At 42.3% G+C, this 19944-nt stretch overlaps 1 protein-coding gene across 2 annotated transcripts in view; it reads left to right on the forward strand.

Annotated features, from left to right (window-relative positions):
* The first annotated feature begins 1973 nt into the window (after positions 1–1973).
* NOM1 (nucleolar protein with MIF4G domain 1) overlaps positions 1974–19944 on the forward strand; it is a 30639-nt gene continuing 12668 nt past the window's right edge. Inside the window, exons 1-8 of one of the 2 annotated variants that reach the window (XM_050942236.1) lie at positions 1974–2884; positions 3689–3813; positions 5139–5334; positions 8113–8436; positions 9046–9156; positions 10311–10478; positions 11067–11188; positions 17666–17798. In XM_050942236.1, coding sequence (XP_050798193.1) covers positions 2009–2884; positions 3689–3813; positions 5139–5334; positions 8113–8436; positions 9046–9156; positions 10311–10478; positions 11067–11188; positions 17666–17798 — 2055 coding nt within the window. In that variant the 5' untranslated portion in view covers positions 1974–2008. The remainder of the gene's footprint in view (positions 2885–3688; positions 3814–5138; positions 5335–8112; positions 8437–9045; positions 9157–10310; positions 10479–11066; positions 11189–17665; positions 17799–19944) is intronic. The other variant, XM_050942235.1, reaches the window with a different exon arrangement.

The raw sequence follows: 19944 nt of genomic DNA on the forward strand, positions 1-19944 counted from the left end.
TTATTAGAGATCTTCATGTTTCTGGTCTGTCCAAGTTGTACCTTTCACTACTATTTAACCCACTTAAACGGGGGGGGGGGGGGTTATAATGTTACAAATCTGTTGTAGTGAAGGGATGCTATAAATTGCTTTGCTTTCTGTTGTGAGTAAAGCTCAATCTCAGATTTTTCCTCAACAGACTCTTCTAAGTAAGTCTAAGGCTCATCTTTTACTGGTATTGATATGGCGTAAGTTACATGCTCTGCACAATAAAGTCTTATCTGCAGTAGGAAAAGTATCCCTTGCTCACAGTGGGCATCAGCAATAAGAGCAGTTGAGCTGGTTCTCAGAACAGTTTGTTTGCACGTGTAGACAAGAGCAACCTGGGTTCACCAGTGTTTCAGAAGAGAAACAATGTTTAAACTGCTTTGGAGCTAGCAGTGGTTGCTCCAAACTACTCCACTGCCTGGAGAAAATGGGTGACTAGGTAGCCAAGTGGTTAAGGCAATGAACTGCTAAAACGTTCTCTACAGGTGTGGTTTTAAAATCCAAGGATATAAGTTGGCAGCTCTTTCAGTGAGCCATAACCACAGATGTGTATCTGGCATTCATAAATTCCCCTAACACTTGTCCCTTTTGCAGTGAGAGGGAGACCCTGGCACACATCTACGCAGAATAGGGGTCGACAACCTTTCACAAGTGGTGTGCTGAGTCTTCGTTTATTCACTCTGATTTAAGGTTTCGTGAGCCAGTAATACATTTGAACGTTTTTAGAAGGTCTCCTTCTATAAAAGTCTATAATATATAACTAAACTATTGTATGTAAAGTAAATAAGGTTTTTTAAATGTTTAAGAAGCTTCATTTTAAATTAAATTAGAATGCAGAGCTCCTGGACTGGTGGCCAGGACCCGGGCAGTGTGAGTGCCACTGAAAATCAGCTCATGTGCCGCCTTTGCCACGGGTGCCATAGGTTGCCTACCCTTGATGTAGAGTGTATCAGATTACAGACCCTCTTCTGGTTCCTCTGCCATTTCTGAGTTTCTGGCTGCACTTCTTCCCACACCGCTTGATCCTGGCACACCCCACAAATTGCAGGATCTTCTGATCAGTCTCCTAGTGCTGGCCAGGATGGCCATCCACCATCCCAGGAGGAGGAATTTGGATTAGGGGACGGGGGCGTGCTCTGCGACTCTGAGGCCTATTTCCACTCCCTTCTGAAGTCATGCCTCCGAACAGCATTTCTCTAGGTGGTGTCCACTGACTCCACAGATGCCTTTGAGGAAAAGTGGGCAGTGTTGGGACTGCTCTGCTTAGTGTCTCCTTCTGTTCCCCTGCTTTTCACCCTATGACCTCCACTCCCATCCCTGTCCTTTTCCATTTGTTGCCCCCACTGTTCAGTTGTGACCTGGGTTCATTGGTCCCTCCTGCTCAGTTGAGGGGGGGCCTTTAGCCAGGGGCAGGCCTAGACCCCCGTCTCCCTGCCGGTACCCACAGGCGGTACTCGGAGAAAGGAAGTACAACCCTGTTGGTGTCCCAGACTCCCGGTGCCATGGCGAGATGCTGCGCTCCTGTAAGCAGGACCCCAGGGGCAGATCAGTGGAGGATGCCTGGCCTGTGTAGAGATGGGGGCGCGGAGGGATTCACGTCGGCTGCCACAGGCGGCCTGGATCCCAGGTACCAGGCCACAGGCCTCCAGATTCTTCAGCCGTGGGTGTAAGCAGGGCAGGGAGCTCCCAAGGCCGGGCTGTGGCGGCCCTCGCCTGGAGACGGTCCCGGGCAGCAGCGGGTGGCGGCCTGGAGGGCGATGCGGGGCAGGGACAAGGGGTCCCCGGGCCTCCTCCGCTAGGTGCTCGCTGGCGGCGCTAAGGGCTACGAGTCCCGCGCTACAGGCCCGCCCTGCCGCCCCAGCAGGTGGCGCTGCCGCCCCAGGCCGCGGCCCAGCGGGCCGGAAGGGGCTGGCTGCTGCCGCGCCGAGATGGCGGCGCCCGGGCTGTGCGGAGCGTGACCGTGGGCCCGGCCGCGAGGAGCATGACGCGGGCGGCAGGCGCTCGGGGTGGCCGCGGCGGGAGCCGGCAGCCAGGCAGGCTGCAGAAGCTGCGGCTGGCGGTGCAGGAGTTCGTGCAGGCGGCCGGGGGCCTCTCCGCTCCGCAGCCCGGGCTCCAGCCCGCGGGGGGCCGGGGCAGGAGGCACCACCGCGAGCTGAGGAAGGAGAAGCGCAGGCTCAAGCGGAGCCGCCGCCGCCGCGTGCACTGCGAGGAGCCAGGGGCTGGCCGGGGCGAGCAGGCGCCGGGCGTGGGGCGATGCCCCCTCCCCGTGGCGGTCCCGGCCTCGCCGCCCCCGGGACCCCAGCGCCAGCAGCGCCCCCGCCAGGAAGCGAAGCGGCTTCCCCAGAAGGGCCTTAGCGCCGCTGCTGCCGCCTCTGCGCGGAAACGGGCCTTGCTGGCGGCTAACGAGGAGGAGGAGAGGGAGATCCAGCGGCTGGAGCGGCGCCTGGGGCTCAGCAAGCGCAGGAAGGCGGGCGCCTCGTCCGTGCCGCAGAGCTTCGCTCGGGACGGGCTGGGCTACGTGCTGGGGGCGCTGGAGCCCGAGACCACCCTCTCCGGCCTGTATGAGGAGGAGGAGGCGGCGGCTGATGAGGGGCGCCTAGATCAGGATGAGAGGAAGGATGAAGTTGATAAGGAGGATCTAGATCTGGAGTCCCTAGATGATGATCAGGAGGGGGAGCTAGATGGGAAGGAGGAAGAAGAGGAGGGGAGGATGGAGGACACTTTAGAAACTTCAGAGGAGACAGATATGGAAGAAAACTGGGAGGATGAGCGGAAAGTTAGCAGGAAGTTGCCCATGTCCCCAGAGGATGGTGACGACCATAAACCCTGTAAAGCCAAGACCTCCAGAGAAGAGAAGGTACGTTGAGGGCAGGTTTTGCATCAAATAGCTTCGTGCTTTTCAAATACAATTTTGCATCCTTCACATGAAGTTTCACTTCAGATCTGAGTTTTGTAAGGGATTGGAAATTGCCCTGGCCAAGACATGCTATGTTCAGTCTTGTCACAGAGCCAAAAAGCCAAGTTAGACTGTTGTATTGGGGATAATTTTATGCTTTGTATTACAGGGTAAAATATCCTGATGCTATGGGGATAGGGCGATGCCCTGCAGCATGAACATTGGTAAATCTTGAAATGTACATGGAGGTTCTTGTTATGATTTTGCTGTCATTGTTTCAGCATGCCAGTAGGACTACAGTAGCTAGCAATAGAAAAGGCCTATCAGACCATTTATCCCATCCCTGATAGAGGATGTATCAGATACAGTATTGAATTGTGCATCAGTGAACACAGATGGTACATTTGGGGCCAAGCACACTTTTTGGAAGGCTTGCATAATTCCCTTTGAGTTTTATGGGAGTTGTGCACTTGAATAACTTGGAGAATTGGGACCTTGATTTGAATTGATCCTAAGGATAAGCTGTTGCATGTTTCTTTTTTGGATGCTGTTCAGATTAGCTCCTTTAGCATAATTTTCTACTATGAGTGTTGCATTACAATTAGAAATGCTTAATAGTGATTAGAAATAAACCTATGGTATACTTAATAACCCCATTTCTTATACTTAATTAAAAGATATTTTCAAGTGAATACAAATTTATTTTTAAATAAGATTTTTTTTATAGCATACTGCCTTATTTTCTTGTTTTTCTCTTTTGATAAGCGTCTTTGCCATAGAGCTATGAAGTATGTCCCCCCTCCAGTGAGAAGAGTTGACGAGACAATGGATGACAAAAAGAGAGAAGAACTGGGAAAACTGAAGAAAACAGTTAAAGGACTAATTAACAGGTAATATAATGTGAAAGTTGTTTGATTATTAGGCTGTTTACAGCAGCCACTGCTCAAGCCAAAGAGGGGAGTGGATATAACTTATTTCTTGCAAACTGATTTTTTAAATAAAAGTAAAATTTTGTGGATGCCATCTTTGACAGTATCTTTTTTATTCTCAATTATTTTGGCGAAAGTACATTTATAGAAATTGAAAAATCTATTAAAGAAGCTGTGTATTAATCGATAAGTGAATTTAAAACTTTGAGTTGAATTCCACAAACATTGTTAGATGTCGTAGCCAAACATAATTCCATGGACACCAGTGGGACTATGCATGGTTGAAAAAAAAAATTGTAGAATCAGGCCCTTAGTTTGTACAATCTGCACATGAAAGAAGTCAGAGCATTTAAAAAAAAATGCTATTAAAAGTGCTGAGCTCTGAATCTCAGGAAAAGTGTGTCAGGGGCAGCTCTAGGGATTTTGCCGCCCCAAACACGGCAGGCAGGCTGCCTTTGGCGGCTTGCCTGCAGACAGTCTGCTGGTCCCGCAGCTTCGGCGGACCTCCCGCAGGCTCCGCGGGACCAGTGGCCCCCCCGCAGGCACGCCTGTGGGAGGTCCACTGAAGCCACGGGACCAGCGGACCCCTCTGCAGGCAAGCCACTGAAGCAGCCTGTCTGCCGCCCTCGCGGCGACCAGCAGAGCGCCCCCCCACGGCTTGCCGCCCCAAGCACGCACTTGGCATGCTGGGGCCTGGAGCCGCCCCTGAAGTGTGTATCTTATACTATTGAAGAATAGGTTTACAGTAATAATTGCACATTACCATATATTTATTTGTGGCTTTTATATAAAAACATTCAGTTGACATTAATTTTAGTCTGTGCCAGTGGGTCTCAGACTGGTACGCAGGCTATGGTCCATTGGTATGCAGAATAAGAATTCATTATAACTACCCTGAATAAATTACAAACATGACGCTGAGTGCTTTTGGATTTTAGATATGGTATGTTATGGTCTTTTGCACATGACTGCTCAGCAGGCACTGAGTACTTCATCAACTCTTTGTGAATACTACTACTTCATTTTTATATACAATATCTCCTAAGAAGATGTGAACTAAATATTTGTGTATCTGAATTATTTTGATGAACAGGAAAGATCCAAAATCTGTTTCAAATATTTGTCCCTTTTTTCTTTTTGAGCTACTAGTTGAATAAAAGATTAAAAATAAAACATTTGTTGTTTTGGATTAAAAGCAATATTAAATTTTATTAAAAAGTGAGGGTATGTACCGAGTAAGAAGAAATGGAAAACTAAAGCAAACACTGAATTTTATTTCCCAATAGGTTGAGTGAACCAAATTTGGCCTCCATAAGTGGACAGTTGGAAGAGCTATACATGACTAACAGTAGAAAGGACATGAATGAAACTCTAACAGATGTTCTTATGAATGCTTGTGTTACTGCAGCCGTGATGCCAGTTAGATTGATGATGGAGCATGTCCTTTTGGTCAGCATTCTTCATCATACAGTGGGAATTGAGGTAACTGTTTGCCTGGGCTTGTTTTATTTTCTAATCATGTTGCACAACACTTTCTATGGTGCTTTATCCAGGTTCTTTTTTGAATATGCAGTTTCTGAAATTGTTAGAAAGTAAGTATACAGTATCACTGAAATTATACCTCATTATATGGCAGTCTGGGCTGACTTGTGGTTGCAGTTATGATTTAGTAGGCAGGCTCTCACAAGTGACAAGCACTTACACTTGTTACTGCATCTGAGTGAGTATTTACTTCTGTAAATTATTGGTCACCTTTATAAAGCTTAACTTATCTCATTGAGACCATTAGTGCCTTATATTCCTACTTGCATCTATCTGTAGTGTTGAAAAATTTCTTAAAGCTACTATTTTTCCCATCTTTAGTTAGAATTATCCAGTCTTGTTCTATGGCTACTTTAGAACATCATTCTTGATTCCTATATATCCAACTACAGAATTCATTAAAACCATTATAGAGTAAAAAATCCACCTGCATCTGAGGAGCCCCACCAAAGCCCAGTCCTACATACACTTATGCATGCATGCATGTGAGTAGTCCCATTGAAGTCAGTGGGGTCGCTTGTAGCTGTAAGTGTTTGCTGGATCAGAGCATTTGACACACATCAAGCAACCGTTTGAGGGTTGTATTTTCAGGCTTGACAATATCAGGTCAAAATAAACTTATGAAGGACATGTTGGAACAGTAATGTCAAAGGGAAGTTATTACAGGAGTTTAGATAATTTCACTGCAACTTGTGCCAAGAGACAATGAGCTGTTTCAAGATGCTGTTCCCATAAAGCTTTATTCTGATACTGTAATGCAGAAACATAATTGAAAGAACCCATATAAAAGATGTATTCAAGTAATTCTTGCGTCTGTAATGTGTTGACCTGATGAGGTGGAAATATTTCTGTATTAGCTGTTTTTAAAACCAAGCTAAATATCAGAGGGGCACAACCATGTTAACTTTTCTATGTGCAACATTTGCATTATAGTACATTTATGTTTACTCCTTTTGTTGCTTTAAAGCAGGGATTGGCAGCCTTTCAAAAGTGATGTGCAGAGTCTTCATTTATTCACTCTAATTTAAGGTTTCACGTGCCAGTAATACATTTTAATGTTTTTAGAAGGTCTCTTTCTGTAAGTCTATAATATATAACTAAACTATTGTTGTATGTGAAGTAAATAAGGTTTTTAAAATGTTTAAGAAGCTTTCTTTAAAATTAAATTAAAATGCAGAGCCCCCCAGATCAGTGGCCAGGACCCAAGCAGTGTGAATGCCACTGAAAATCAGCTCGTGTGCTGCCTTCGGCATGCATGCCATAGGTTGCCTACACTTGCTTTAAAGGGTGGTTCTTACCCCACATTTGACTTGAAAATTTTGGTGCTGTTTTAATAGTAACCCCCATCTTTTTATAAGTTTAAAACTATTAAATGTAGTCAACCAGTTTCTAGACTCTCGCATATACCATTGATTTAGTTGTAATGTAGATTTCAGAATCTAATTGGGATTACTTAAATTCATTATTAAGCGCTCAAGTTTGTTCTTTGAAAAAGATACAGGATATTAAATGCACAAAACTGTGATAAGGTAACATTAAGATTACAGTTAAAATTGATTCAGAAAATGCAAAAGTTAAGGTCCTGTAGCAATGTTTATATGGCTATGCAACATATATATAATACTCCTGTTCGTTCTTATTGAACATGCAGCTTGACACATTAGTGTGCCATAAAATGTACGCCTTAAACCATTCTGGAAGTGTAATGCAAGCAAGTCAGCATTGCTGTTGGAACCTTAACTTTTACACATTTCCTGACTGATTTTAACTGCAACATTAACATAATAACAGTTTTTTAATTGCGTAACTCGCCCCCCTCCCTCTCCCTCCACTTCCCCTTCCCCTCCCCTCTAGCAGCAGAATTTGGGATGGGGCAAGGGGTTGGGGGACGAGGTGAGGCAGGCTCTGGGCGGCGCTTACGTTGCAGCTCCCTGGAAATGGTGACATCCTCCTCGCTCAGCTGCTAGATGGAGGCGCTGCCTCTGCCTGCAGGCACTGCCCCCACAGCTCCCATTGCAGAGGGTGCCTATCCACGCCTTCACCTGGCAGCTGAGCGAGGGGGATGTTGCCGCTTCCAGGGAGCCACCCAGGTAAGCGCTGCCCAGAGCCTGCCTCACCTCATACCGGGCCCCAACCCCCTCCCACACCCAAACCTCTGCTGCTGCTGCTGTGGGGAGGAGGCGCAGGTCACGGGCCGTGAATTTTTGTTTACTGCCTTGTAACTTTTACTAAAAATACCCATGACTAAGACGTAGCCTGAACTGAGAGTAATAATGGATAGCATTCTCTGGCAGCTGGGAGCATGACAATCTATGTTGCAGTGAGAAATGTTTCCAGGTTTCTTTGTTTAAACAAATCTTTTTAGTAAGTCATTAGCTTGATTTCATCAAACCTGCTTTTACTACCAAATAAAGGTATAAAAAGATAACTGGATTTTATGTGTAAATATATAATATCAAGTAAAGTGAAATGGACGCAAGGCAAATAGTATGGTTCTTAAAAACTATGTATGGAACTGATAGCTTAGAGTCCTTTGGAATATTTAAATATAGAATATCAATGTTGGCTGATGGGAACAACCGTTTTCCTATAAGCTAATTTTTTGTTTGCTTGTTTCTCATTGCTTTTTGGAGGTAAAATCGAGGGAGGGAAATCCACATATGCAAAATGCTTAATTGCTTTCTAATATTTTTTTTCTTTTCATACAACTGTTGCCAGGTTGGTGCTCACTTTTTGGAAGCTGTGGTGAGGAAATTTGATGAATTCTATAAAAGTGACACTGAAGGGAAAGAATGCGATAACCTGTTTGCTTTGATTGGCCATCTGTATAACTTTCATGTAGTGCATTCGCTGCTGATCTTTGATATTCTCAAGAGACTTGTTAGCACTTTTACAGAAAAGGACATTGAACTGATTCTGCTCCTTCTGAAAAATGTGGGCTTTTCCTTGAGAAAAGATGATGCTTTGGCCCTGAAGGATCTAATTAGTGAGGCCCAGAACAAAGCAAATGCAGTGGGGAAGAAATTTCAGGACCAGTCTAGGGTACGTATGCATTTTGGAAACATTTGGGCACAAACTGCCCAGCATGAACAGAATTAATCAAGGACTTGGTTAAATCTGTTAATCAGCCAAATTGTTTAATTTTTCTATTAGTTTATCTACTAAAATTGTTTCACGCGATAGTCTGATTAGACCTTAAAATAGTATTAGCATCCAATTAGATTATTGTTGCATTAGCTTACTTAACATATAGAAAATAATGTGCTCTTAGAAGTTTGTTCTCAGAGAATGGACACCAACATGCCCTGAAATAGCTGTCTGCTTTGTGTGTTATGCAACTGATGATGCAGCTACTTCATGGAATAATATAATTTGTACACTTAAAAGTCCAAAATAATTCAACAGCTGTGGTATTGGTTAGCAAAATTAGATTTAAATCTAAACTCAGTACAAATACGTGTAGTGGAAGTTAAAATGAATATTGTTTTTTAGCTAGTGTTCTTTATTTGTGATGTCATAATCTAGATTCCAGAATGTATTGCTAGGTGAGATGCTTATGCATGTGCAGTAATACATTCAAGATAAATTTTCCACTTGTTAAATAACAGTTTGGCAGACATGCTGGAAAAATATTGTTTCTTTTACCCGTAGGTTCGCTTTATGCTAGAGACTATGCTGGCGCTAAAAAACAATGACATGCGGAAAATCCCAGGGTATGACCCTGAGCCAGTTGAGAAGCTGCGCAAGCTGCAGAGAACACTGGTAAAAACGTTTTTTAGTATGTTATTAGGCGTTGTTACTTTTCCTAAATCATACTTTTGGAAGTAATTGTAAGATGCTTTTTTAAGCTATTAGTAATATAGCGTAGACCAGATGACCTGCTAATATTATTTTGGAATTTGTGTAACAGTGAAGATTGAACGATACATTGTGAAAAGTGCCTTTTATCCCCAAGAATTCCAAATGACTTTACACCACTGAAATGCAGCCATCTCTGGATGTTAGTCAGCGCCCAACACACTGCAAAACATTTAGAGAAAGAAGACATTTTTTATCCAAGGACACTGAGACAAATCCCTGTGCTTTTGATGTTTGTGCAGAGCAGACCAAGATATCATCCCTGGTGTTGAGTTCCTGCAACTCCCATTGACTTCAGCAGGATTTGTGAATGCTCAGCATTTATAAGAATCAGGCCATTAATTTTTAAGATCTTACCTGAAAAACCCCACAAGTAAAATATGTACTTCTGTAGATTGAGAAGCTGCCACCCTCCTCGGGATTTTAGTTTGGTTCTAGAGAGTCCATGTATCTCAGACCTCAGGCTTACACCATTATGCCACTCTTCTGGTTCACTGTTGGGCTTTTTTTCCTGAAATTTATGTAAATACAATACACACAAGTCAGGAATTTAATACAGTAGGCTAGAGACAGACATGTTGCAAGCAGGTGCTGTAGAACCTTTTTACACAGCTCTGCTAGTGCACGTGTAACACCTCTTCCCTTACACTCGTTTCTTGATCAAGTATTAACTGTACCAAAACTTTTGGTGATTTTATGTGAACAAAAATGTCCATTAGAAAATAGGACATTACAGTTTATTTTTAACTTGCAACTCCAAATTAGAATTTGAACGAAGGTGTTGAGTTGGTGGATGGAGATAACCTATTGGATTTGTCTTTTTGGTTGGAATTCTTTTTTTAAAAATTTCAAGAGCTACTGGGTTTAGGCACTCTGTTTTGTAAATCAAAATAAATGAGAAGTATGTTGATTTTGGCAGATTTTGTTTGGAGAGAGGGGTTGTGGGGAGAAACGTCTGAGAGCATAGTCGGGAAACTTGTTAAATTATGCCATGATCTAAAACCTTTGTTAGGAAAAAAAGGATTTTTAGAACTGAAAACTTTTTATTGTTATAAAAGGTTCATAACGGTGGCTCTGGAAGAGAGACTCAACTTCGTGTGTCATTGGAATCTCTCCTCAATGCTGACCAGATTGGCCGTTGGTGGATAGTAGGGTCATCTTGGAGCGGAGCACCAATGATTGATAGTACTAGCAGCAAGACTCAGCACAAACTGCCTGTGGGAAAGGTAAATATGAAGACAGTTATTAATCATTGAAAGAGCCAAGGCAATTTTGTCTTTGAGAAACGTGAACAAATATCCTTGTGATACTGTGGCTAGTATTTGGACTTACGCTTGTCCTGGCCCTGAAATTCTCTTTTCCACCTTGTGGATTTGTAAAAGATTTTGTGGTGTATTGTCAGGTGAAATGGAAAAGGCGAACTCAAATTGGAAATGGATTCCACAGTCTGAAGTCTTATAGGTGGAGCCAGCTGTCCCCCTAGAAATCATGTGGTTGAAGTGTTTTTAAAAGTGCATAGAAATATGGTGAGAAGGGCATGGCCTTTTAGAGAAGGACTACTCATTTCATCACTTTCAGTCCAGTGTCACTGGTCAGTTATCTGATCTTACTGCTTGGAGGCCAAGTCCTGATACTCCTTATGTTCATCTCCAGTGGTAAGGGCACTAGGTCTTTGAACTGTTGCTTCACAACTCATTCAAGGTATGTATATATAATCATATCAGAAAAGTTTCACTGAAATAGGTTTCCTATAGCAAGTGCAAAATAAAATGCATAGTTAGTAAATGTTTCTTTAAAAATATGTTTCTTTTCAGATGAGTTCAAAGATGTTGGAGCTTGCTCGTAAGCAGAGAATGAACACGGACATCAGGAGAAATATATTTTGTGTCTTGATGAGTAGTGAAGACTTTTTGGATGCATTTGAAAAACTTTTGAAGTAAGTACACACCAGTTGAAACCTAGGGACAAATAGAAGTGCTTTCTGGGCTGGAAACTTTTCATGTTGCCTTCTTGCCAGTTAGGGAGAGCAAGGGAAGTTGTGCGCAGGGTAAGTGATCAGGCAGAGCAGCATAGAACGGCTAGTCTCGTCAGATGGGAGGGTGCCCAGAGAGACAAAGTGAGAATGGAGCAAGGAAAACTGATCTGACTCAGGAGTAAGGAGTGGGTTGTTGAGTTTTTTTCCCCAGAGGTATGTGTTAATATCAGCTGAAGCCTCTGGGCCAAGTAATCAGAAAGGATGTGGCATAGAAGAATATGCTAAAATAATGATTATGATAAACATAAACTTGTTTTCCAGAATTATAGAAATCTAAATTTCCTTGTCGGTCAGTCCCTTATGGAAGTGTCTGAGAAATCTATACAGAAAGCTGTGCTTATTATTGTGCTAGCTGATGGAGCCACTGACAGATACAATGGGTGTACGACAGATTTGTGAAGTTGACGTAGACCTGCTGATGCTGTCACATAGAGAATTAAAACATTTTTAGGAATTGTGATACTCAAGGTTTTCCAGCACTTTATAAACCGGAAATCTCTAGAAACCGACATTTTGGGGTTCCGGATCCGGGCAGCGCTCACCTTGGCGGTTCCTCACAAGCAGCAACCTGTCCCTAATGCTCCTAGGTGGAGGCGTCGCCAAGCAGCTGTGAGCGCTGCCTCCACCTGCAGGTGCTGCCCCCACAGCTCCCATTGGCCACAGTCCCCGGCAATGGGAGCTGCAGAGCTAGCGCTTGGGCGGGGTGGGGACAATGCACAGAGCCATCTGGCTGCACCTCTGCCTAGGAGCAGCAGGGACATGTCACCACTCGCGGGGAGCCGCATGCGGGGAGCACTGCCTGGATCCAGCACCCTAAAACCTCTCCTATGCCCCTGCCCTGAGCCCTCTTCCTCACCCAAATTCCCTCCCAGAGCTGTGCCCCACACCTCTCCCATGCCCCAGCCCCCTTAATTATCCGGAATTTTTGCCTAACCGGTGCAGGATAACATGGCTTTTACTGTAATATGACTCAGAAATTTTCTGGCCAGAATTTAGGTGAAGCAGCAGTGAATATAGGCTGTTTAAACTTGGCCTGCGCACCAGTTAGATAAAGTGTCATGTTGTTGTGCACTGCATTAACCGCAACTTCAGTCTTGTAGTTCTGAATATCGAAAAAGACCATCCTTGTCTTTTCAAAGTTTCAATTTATTTTGAAATATGTTTTCAAAATTTTTCAAATATGTTTTACTATTTGCAAATGCCTTTTGGGAGTTAATCTCAAGCTTTTGCTGCTGCTGTGAGCTACTTCAGCAGTATCTAGGTTTCTGTGGTGGAATCATAGAAATATAGGGGTGAAATGGCCTTTGAGAGGTCTTCTAGTTAAGCCCCCTGCACTGAGGCAAACCCAAGCATGTCTAGACCATCCCTGAATGACATTTGTTTGACCTCTTCTTAAAAACTTTCAGTGATGGGGATTCCATAGCCTTTCTTGGAAGTCCATTCCAGTGTTTAACTATGTTATCATTAGAAAGTTTTTCCTACTTTCCTACAATTACCTCTCCTGTCTTACATACTGCAGTTGTGTTAATGCACCCCAGAATGATATTAGCCTTTTTTTGCAACTGCATCACATTGTTGACTCTCATTTTGTGATCTGCTATAATTTCTAGATCCTTTTCTGCAGTACTACTGCCCAGCCAGTTATTTCATCTTGTTGATTTCAGACCAGTTCTCCAATTTGTTAAGTTCATTTTGATTTCTTATCCTGTCCTCCGCAGTGCTAGCATATTATCCGCCACATTATCCAAGACATTAATGAAAATATTGAATAGTACTGGAGGCAGGACAGAGCCCTGCAGGACCACACTAGATACGTCCTCACGGTTTGACAGCGAACCATTGATAACTACTTTTTGTGTATGTTTTTTCAATCAGTTGTGGATCCATCTTACAGTAATTTCATATGGACCACATCTCCCTATGAGAATGTGATGTAGGACTGGGCCAGTAATGCTGTTACAGAAAGACATTAGATTGGTTTAGCATGATTTGTTGTTGACAAATCCATGTGGTCTCTGTGACATTATCTAGGATATAATCTGGACTACTGAACAGCTGTCTTACCTCAATTCTCCAGCCTAGGGTGCCTTTTACACTGCTTCACTGTGAGAGCTACTACTGCTTGTCTGCTCACACCCAGCCTCAAGCATGTAAATCACTGTTAGATTGTATGAATTTTATAGCCAGGCACCGATGAATTACACTACAGAGCAACACCATCAAATTCCGAGTCCCAGACTTTTCGGCAGTAATGTGCGTCTTGTATTGCCCAGCTCGCTACTGGATAATACAAGCTCATATAAAGTCTGTCATTTTATTATTAGAAAATGATATGCACAAATCCTGTTATCCCAAAATGGCATTTCCTAAACACTTGAATTCAAATATAGTGGTTTAGATCAAAAATAAAACAAATTTATCAACTACAAAAGAGAGATTTTGAGTGACTAAAAGTAATGAGGCAAAAAGTCAGAACTGGTTATAAGAAAATAAAAGTAAAATACAACTATTTCCTAACTTAACAAGCTAAGTGAATTCAAAGCAAAGGTCTCTCTCACGACATGCTTCAGTAATCTTACTGGCTGAATTACTTTCAGTCATGGGTCCTCCCCCAGTCCAAAAGTTGTTTCTTTTGTTCTTCAGATGTTGTGGATGCCTTGGGTAGAGAGAAAGAGAGGAGTAATTTGGGGCATTTGGCTCTCCCTTCTTACAGTTTTTTCTCTTCAAGAATCATCTCCAGCTAAGGCTCAGGAGACAGAATGTCTGTGTAGACAGGAATCCCAAGCTGTTTTTGTCAAGAGGTAGAATTTATTTTTTTTTTGTCCACACCCTCTTTCCTGCCAAAGAATGATTTTTTTGACACTTGGCTGAGGTGTCAGCTAGCCTTTTGTTTCTGGGGAACTGCTTTGTCACTGCTCTTCAGACTTGAAACGTGTCTTAGTAATTTCCGACAGTAGAATTTAATATCTTTACATACAATGTAGGCCCACCTATTTTATCAGGATAATAATGATCAGCAAATGATGAGTTTTCTAATGATGCCTCACAAAGCATGCTTTGTTACAAGCTTTATCATAATTCTATAAAAGGGGTGAACACAGGGTACAGATTGTTACTTATAACCCTGTTATTCTTTAGGTGCTTACAAATTTATTTTTGAGTAGTTTCTTCCAGTATCTTTCTAGGTATTGAAGTCAGTCTGACTAGTCTATAATTCCGTGGGTCCTCTTTGTTCCCCTTTTTAAAGATAGGTACAATGTTTGCCCTTCTTCAGTTCTCTGGGACTTCACCTGTTCTTCATGAGTTCTCAAAGGTATTTGGTAACAGTTCCGATATTACTACAGCTAGTTCCTTAAGTACTCTAGGGTGAATTTCATCAGGCCCTGCTAACTTGAATGTATCTAACTTATCCAAATACTCTTTAGCCTGTTCTTTCACTATTTTGGCTTGCATTCCTCCCACCACTACCCCTTGTTGTTGATATTAATTGTGTTAAGTATGTGGTCACAAATAACCTTTTAAAGAAGACTGAAGCAAGGTAGGTATTAAAACCTCAGCCTCGATGTTGTCCATTAGTAGCTCTCTTTCCCTGATAAGGAGAGGACCTACCCTTTCCTTCATCTTTCTCTTGCTCTTAATGTATTTAAAAACCCTCGTCTTATTTGTCCTTTTTACATCTTTGCTAGATGTAACTCTTTTTGTGTTTTCGCCTTTCTGATTTGTCCCTAAGGGTTTGTGCTATTCTTTTGTACTCATCCTTAGCAATTTAGCCGTGTTTCCACATTTTGTAGGATTTCTATGTCATTGAAGAGCTTCTGATAGAGCTGTATTGGCCTCTTACTATTGTGCCTATCTGTAAGGAGATCAAGACATGCATATTTGTGAGCATTATATATTTCATGGTGGACTTAATCAGCATTTCGACTCAAACCTCTTTTTTATGGTGAGAATCTTTTGTTGTTTGTGGCTTTACAAAAGCTAAACTGTTTTATGCTGGAACTCGCAGCAGTGAACGATCATCCTGGCTTTTATATTTGAAAGGGGAAAAATGTCTAGGGCCTTGGCTACACTGGTGCTTTACAGCGCTGCAACTTCCTCACTCGGGGTTTGAAAAAACACCCCCCTGAGCACTGCAAGATACAGCGCTGTAAAGCGCCAGTGTAAACAGTGCCGCAGCGCTGGGAGCGCGGCTCCCAGCACTGCAAGCTAATCCCCATGAGGAGGTGGAGTATGTGCAGCACTGGGAGAGCTCTCTCCAGCGCTGGCGCTGCGACCACACTCACACTTGCGCTTTGAAGTTTCGAGTGTAGCCATACCCTAGGTCTTCAAAGGCAAAACAGCAGAAAAATCAGATCTGTATGCTTCAAGCTGCCACTAAACATAGGAATACAGATTCACAGGGCTACAGCTGGCACCATTCACTGTTAGCACACCATGACCATGTGCAAATGGTAATGGTAACAGAGTTAAAGAGTTCGGAAAAGAAGAGTGCTCTGAATCAATGGTTGCTTCTAAAATTACACTTAAATCTGTGAAATCCATATCAAATGGGTGTGCACACATACACTTTTAACAAACTACTGAACAGCAAAATCTAGTAGGATTAGGTGAGGACTAGAGTGGTGTTCTGTATGATCAAGTCTACGTATCAAACCAGAGTATCAAAATCCATTATATTATCTGTGTGTCAGACTTTTTACTTCAATTGAAAACCTAGTCTCAGTTCTGATTTTCTCAAACTGGTACTGGTAATGGCATTCTAAAACGTTTGAAAATGAGCACAATACTAAACATATAAGACTAACCAAGAGCCAGACACATTAACAAGAGAATTAAAATGAGAAACCCTGTCCCAATAGCCCAAAACAGAACAAACAATGCATAAAAATTATTTCAGACAATCAGAGCGGTAACAAAATTTCATTTTCATTTACTTGAGAGAATGAGACCACAGCCTGAAAATTGGGACAATCGTGCTTTCTCATTGGCCAACCAAACTTGAAGTCTTAGCTTCCTACAAACACGTGATTTAAAAAAAAAAGACCCAGATGTGTATTATATAAACCTAAATTCTAATCTTGGTTGTGTGATGGTATTTTCATTGTAAACCTTGTATGCACAAATGCAGTGGCTGATCTTCTGAGAAGTACACAACCATCTAAGATTACTTAGATCCTTACTAACTAAAATTTGGTTGCACTGTGTTGTATAAAACAGGGGAGACCCAGCGGAGCTTATATTCTAAAATTAGGCAGACAGGACGTTTCAGCCACATGAATGCCAGATGAAAGTCCAATCTCAAAGCAATACAAATAATTTTTGTGACTGACACTCTTTATATTATAACACTAAGCATTTTTCTTTTAAATTGGTTTTAGTGCTGCCAAATGTTTGACAGCACTCAGGACTAAATCATATTTAATTGCAGAACAGGTGCAGCACAAGGTACTGTTCCTTGCCAGTGTGTCTGAATCCTCTTTTAGTTGGGCCAGCTGTACGAGTGAGAAGGCAATTCAGTCATTGGTCTTTCTGCTGAGACAGCCAACGAGTGTGCCAATAAGTACAGATTGTGCTTTTGTAATTATTGTTGGTGTTCTTAAAATAGATGTTTTCTATCAGGAACTGGACTGAAACCACCAAACTCACTTCACTTAGATAACCCAGCCACCATCTAATCACTATATTCAGTCACTATCTGGAGTAGATTTGGCTTGGTGACAAAGAGATAAAAAGGTTCATATCATCAACCAAAAAGGGTTTTAAAGAGGTTTTCTTTCTCAGTCATAGCTTTTTCATAGAACTTAAGGGCTCCAGGTACCTGTCTGTCCCCATTAACTCTGCCAAGGATGTATGTGAAAGCAGCCATTTCCTCCCAAAATCACAGTAAAGACTATTAGCCAATTTGAATGGGGATCCCAAGGCTTTTAGCTCATTCCTTGTCTTCTTCCCTGTACAGTTCATCTCAGTTCTCCAGGCCTCATCTCTTGCCACAGTAATACGACTCCTCCCGAAGATGGGAGGACAGATTGGCTCTCCATGATTGCAGTGCCAGTCCGTATCACTTTCTGACAGGAAGTGCAAATGTGGAATGTCACCTGCATTTTCCTGCACAGAAACTGATAGCATGTCTGTCATTCCCCTCTTGCCCAGGATTGTTTGGGTCACTCCGTCATGCCGCATATATAGTGTTATTCTCCATAACGAAACTGGGTTGGCCTTTACTGCTGACAGCTTATTTCAATTTAAACCTTTAAGGATTCCATTTCAGTTGCAATAGAATAGTCTTAGTTTAGAGAAATTGCCAGTGGCTCTTACTTTAGGGCAGTTAGATTTCGTTTGAACTCAATTCATTATTTTTTACTGTTATTGATATTGCAGGCTTGGACTTAAAGATCAGCAAGAGAGAGAGATTGTTCATGTACTCATTGACTGTTGCCTACAGGAGAAGGCATATAACCCCTTCTATGCATATTTGGCTAACAAGTTTTGTGAATACGATAGAAGATTTCAGGTAAACTAAGATCTGTTCCTACCTTGTTGTGGTACTGTTGAAGTTGAGATTCTTTTGGGATTTCTATTATTAGAGGTTTGTCACTCTGGCTGTACAGATTTATTGCATCATACAATCCCACAGAAAAAGTCTCTCGGCCTACACAACTATTATAAATAAATAGAATCTGATGACTAGCTCATCACTTAAGGAAGCTTATTGAGCCACTTCTGGCCAGAAGGTAGTGGTATAGCTAGAAGTGGAAATTTGGGTGGGACCCAACTTGTGGTGGGCAGTGAACAAAGGTCTGCCGTCGCACCAAATCATTTATATTGTATATTATTATGTTGCATATTTAATTGAGGCCATCCATCCCCCCATGTCTGGGGGCAAGGCAGGTTGCACTTCTGCCAATGCAGAGCCGCTTGGGAGCCCTTTCCCTGTAACCGAAGCACATCCCCTGTGAGAGTGACCAACAGGTGGTCAGGCCAATAAGTGGCATTGCGACCTGACACATGGCCTTCTGCTCCCAGTCCTGGGCTTTGCTCTGTTCCCCATCAACACAAGCGCCGTCTCCATCCCACACCACTCAGCTCTGGTTACTTCCTTCCCATTGTCAGAGTTATGCCCTCCACATTGGGGGTGAATGGCTGGCCAGAACCTTATTTGGCTGAAAGTTTTGGAACTGAGAGCCAATTGGGGACCAGTGACTAGATGACGGGGCAGAATTTGAGCTTGTGTTGATGGGGAAGCAGAGTCGAGCAGAGCAATATGTAAAGCTGCTGCTGCCTCTAAAAGGCTGCTCTCTTAGCAATCTGGTTCAATCTTTTTTATATCAGATTTGGGTGGGCCTGGGTGCTAATTGGGTGAGCTGTGGCCCACCTGTGTCTATGCCCTTACCAGAAGGATAGGTCAGTATGTTACAATGGGCCTTTGGGAAGGATCTAAAGTAAGGAAACTGTGTGATGGAAAAGGAAGGTGTAAATATCCTAAAAGAGAATTCCTTGCATCCAGAATAAACCCCTGCTGCTTTTCAGGGATTGTTGGTAGGATTGTAAAAACTGAACCATTCAGAGGTGCTTCTGTCTTTCTACTGCAGTTACAAGATTGCTATTATTCTTAAGGAAAAAAAAATGAATAGTAACTGTCACTATAAAGGTCTGTTACACAGAGTAGAACCTTTTGGTGTTTTGACAAAGAACATATGAAGAAAGTAACACTATGATGAATATTTTTGTGCATGGTTTGCTTTTTCAACAAAAATATCCTGTTTTATATGTATAAAGTTCCAAAATGTATGTTTAACCAATAAAAGGTAATAGTATTGCTAGAGTTTAGTCCTAGAGATATACTTTAATGCATCAAATGTAACTGGATGAACAAAATATGTAACATCATAGTCAGAAAAAATGAGCCTTAAAATCTTCTATCTAATCCCTAAATATATCCTGAGGGACTGGGAGAAGACCCCGGATCCACACACAGCCCCATTTAAGACAGGGCTTAAGCAGGTATTTGTCCATGGAATTTGTGTAAGCAGGATAAATTATGTATTGCAGTTAGCATGTCTATTTTGGTATCTTCTAAAACATGTTGCTTGTGGGATGGAGGAGTTAGAGATGAGAGGTTTGATAGTGTTTTTACAAAAATGAAAAAAAATAAAATATATGTTAAGTGTGCTTCATTTTTAGTAGGCTTTTATGTAAACTGATTGGACCACTTGCAGGTTTTTCTTTTGGATTTACCTATAGATGTATATTTTAATTCTGTGATTGTTAAACACTATCTGTATCATCTCCAAGCTACAAAGCAACTTCTAACATAAGTTTGCTACTGTTTTGAGTAGTGTCCCTACTTGCACTTGAGGTGTGCATAGCCTTCAATCCAAGATTTTTCAGTAGCAGTGTCCAATCAGCTTACACATGCACCTTGTGGATCTTCATGCCTCATACTTGAAGATATATAGGGCTGTGCGAGTGAACTGCCTTCAGTTCTTTTTCAGCCTCAGCCTGAGCTGGAGCAATTTTTTGTGCCCACTTAAGTGCAGCTTCTACTTTTGTGGTCAATTTTAGATCTCTGCTTACTTTATTTTATTATTTTAATTATTTTACTTTATTTTGTTCCTGTTTTTTTGAAGGCTGGGTAATTCCTTTTTTGTTTTTTGCTG

This window comes from Gopherus flavomarginatus, chromosome 2, assembly GCF_025201925.1.
Source record: "Gopherus flavomarginatus isolate rGopFla2 chromosome 2, rGopFla2.mat.asm, whole genome shotgun sequence".
Taxonomy (NCBI): domain Eukaryota; kingdom Metazoa; phylum Chordata; order Testudines; family Testudinidae; genus Gopherus; species Gopherus flavomarginatus.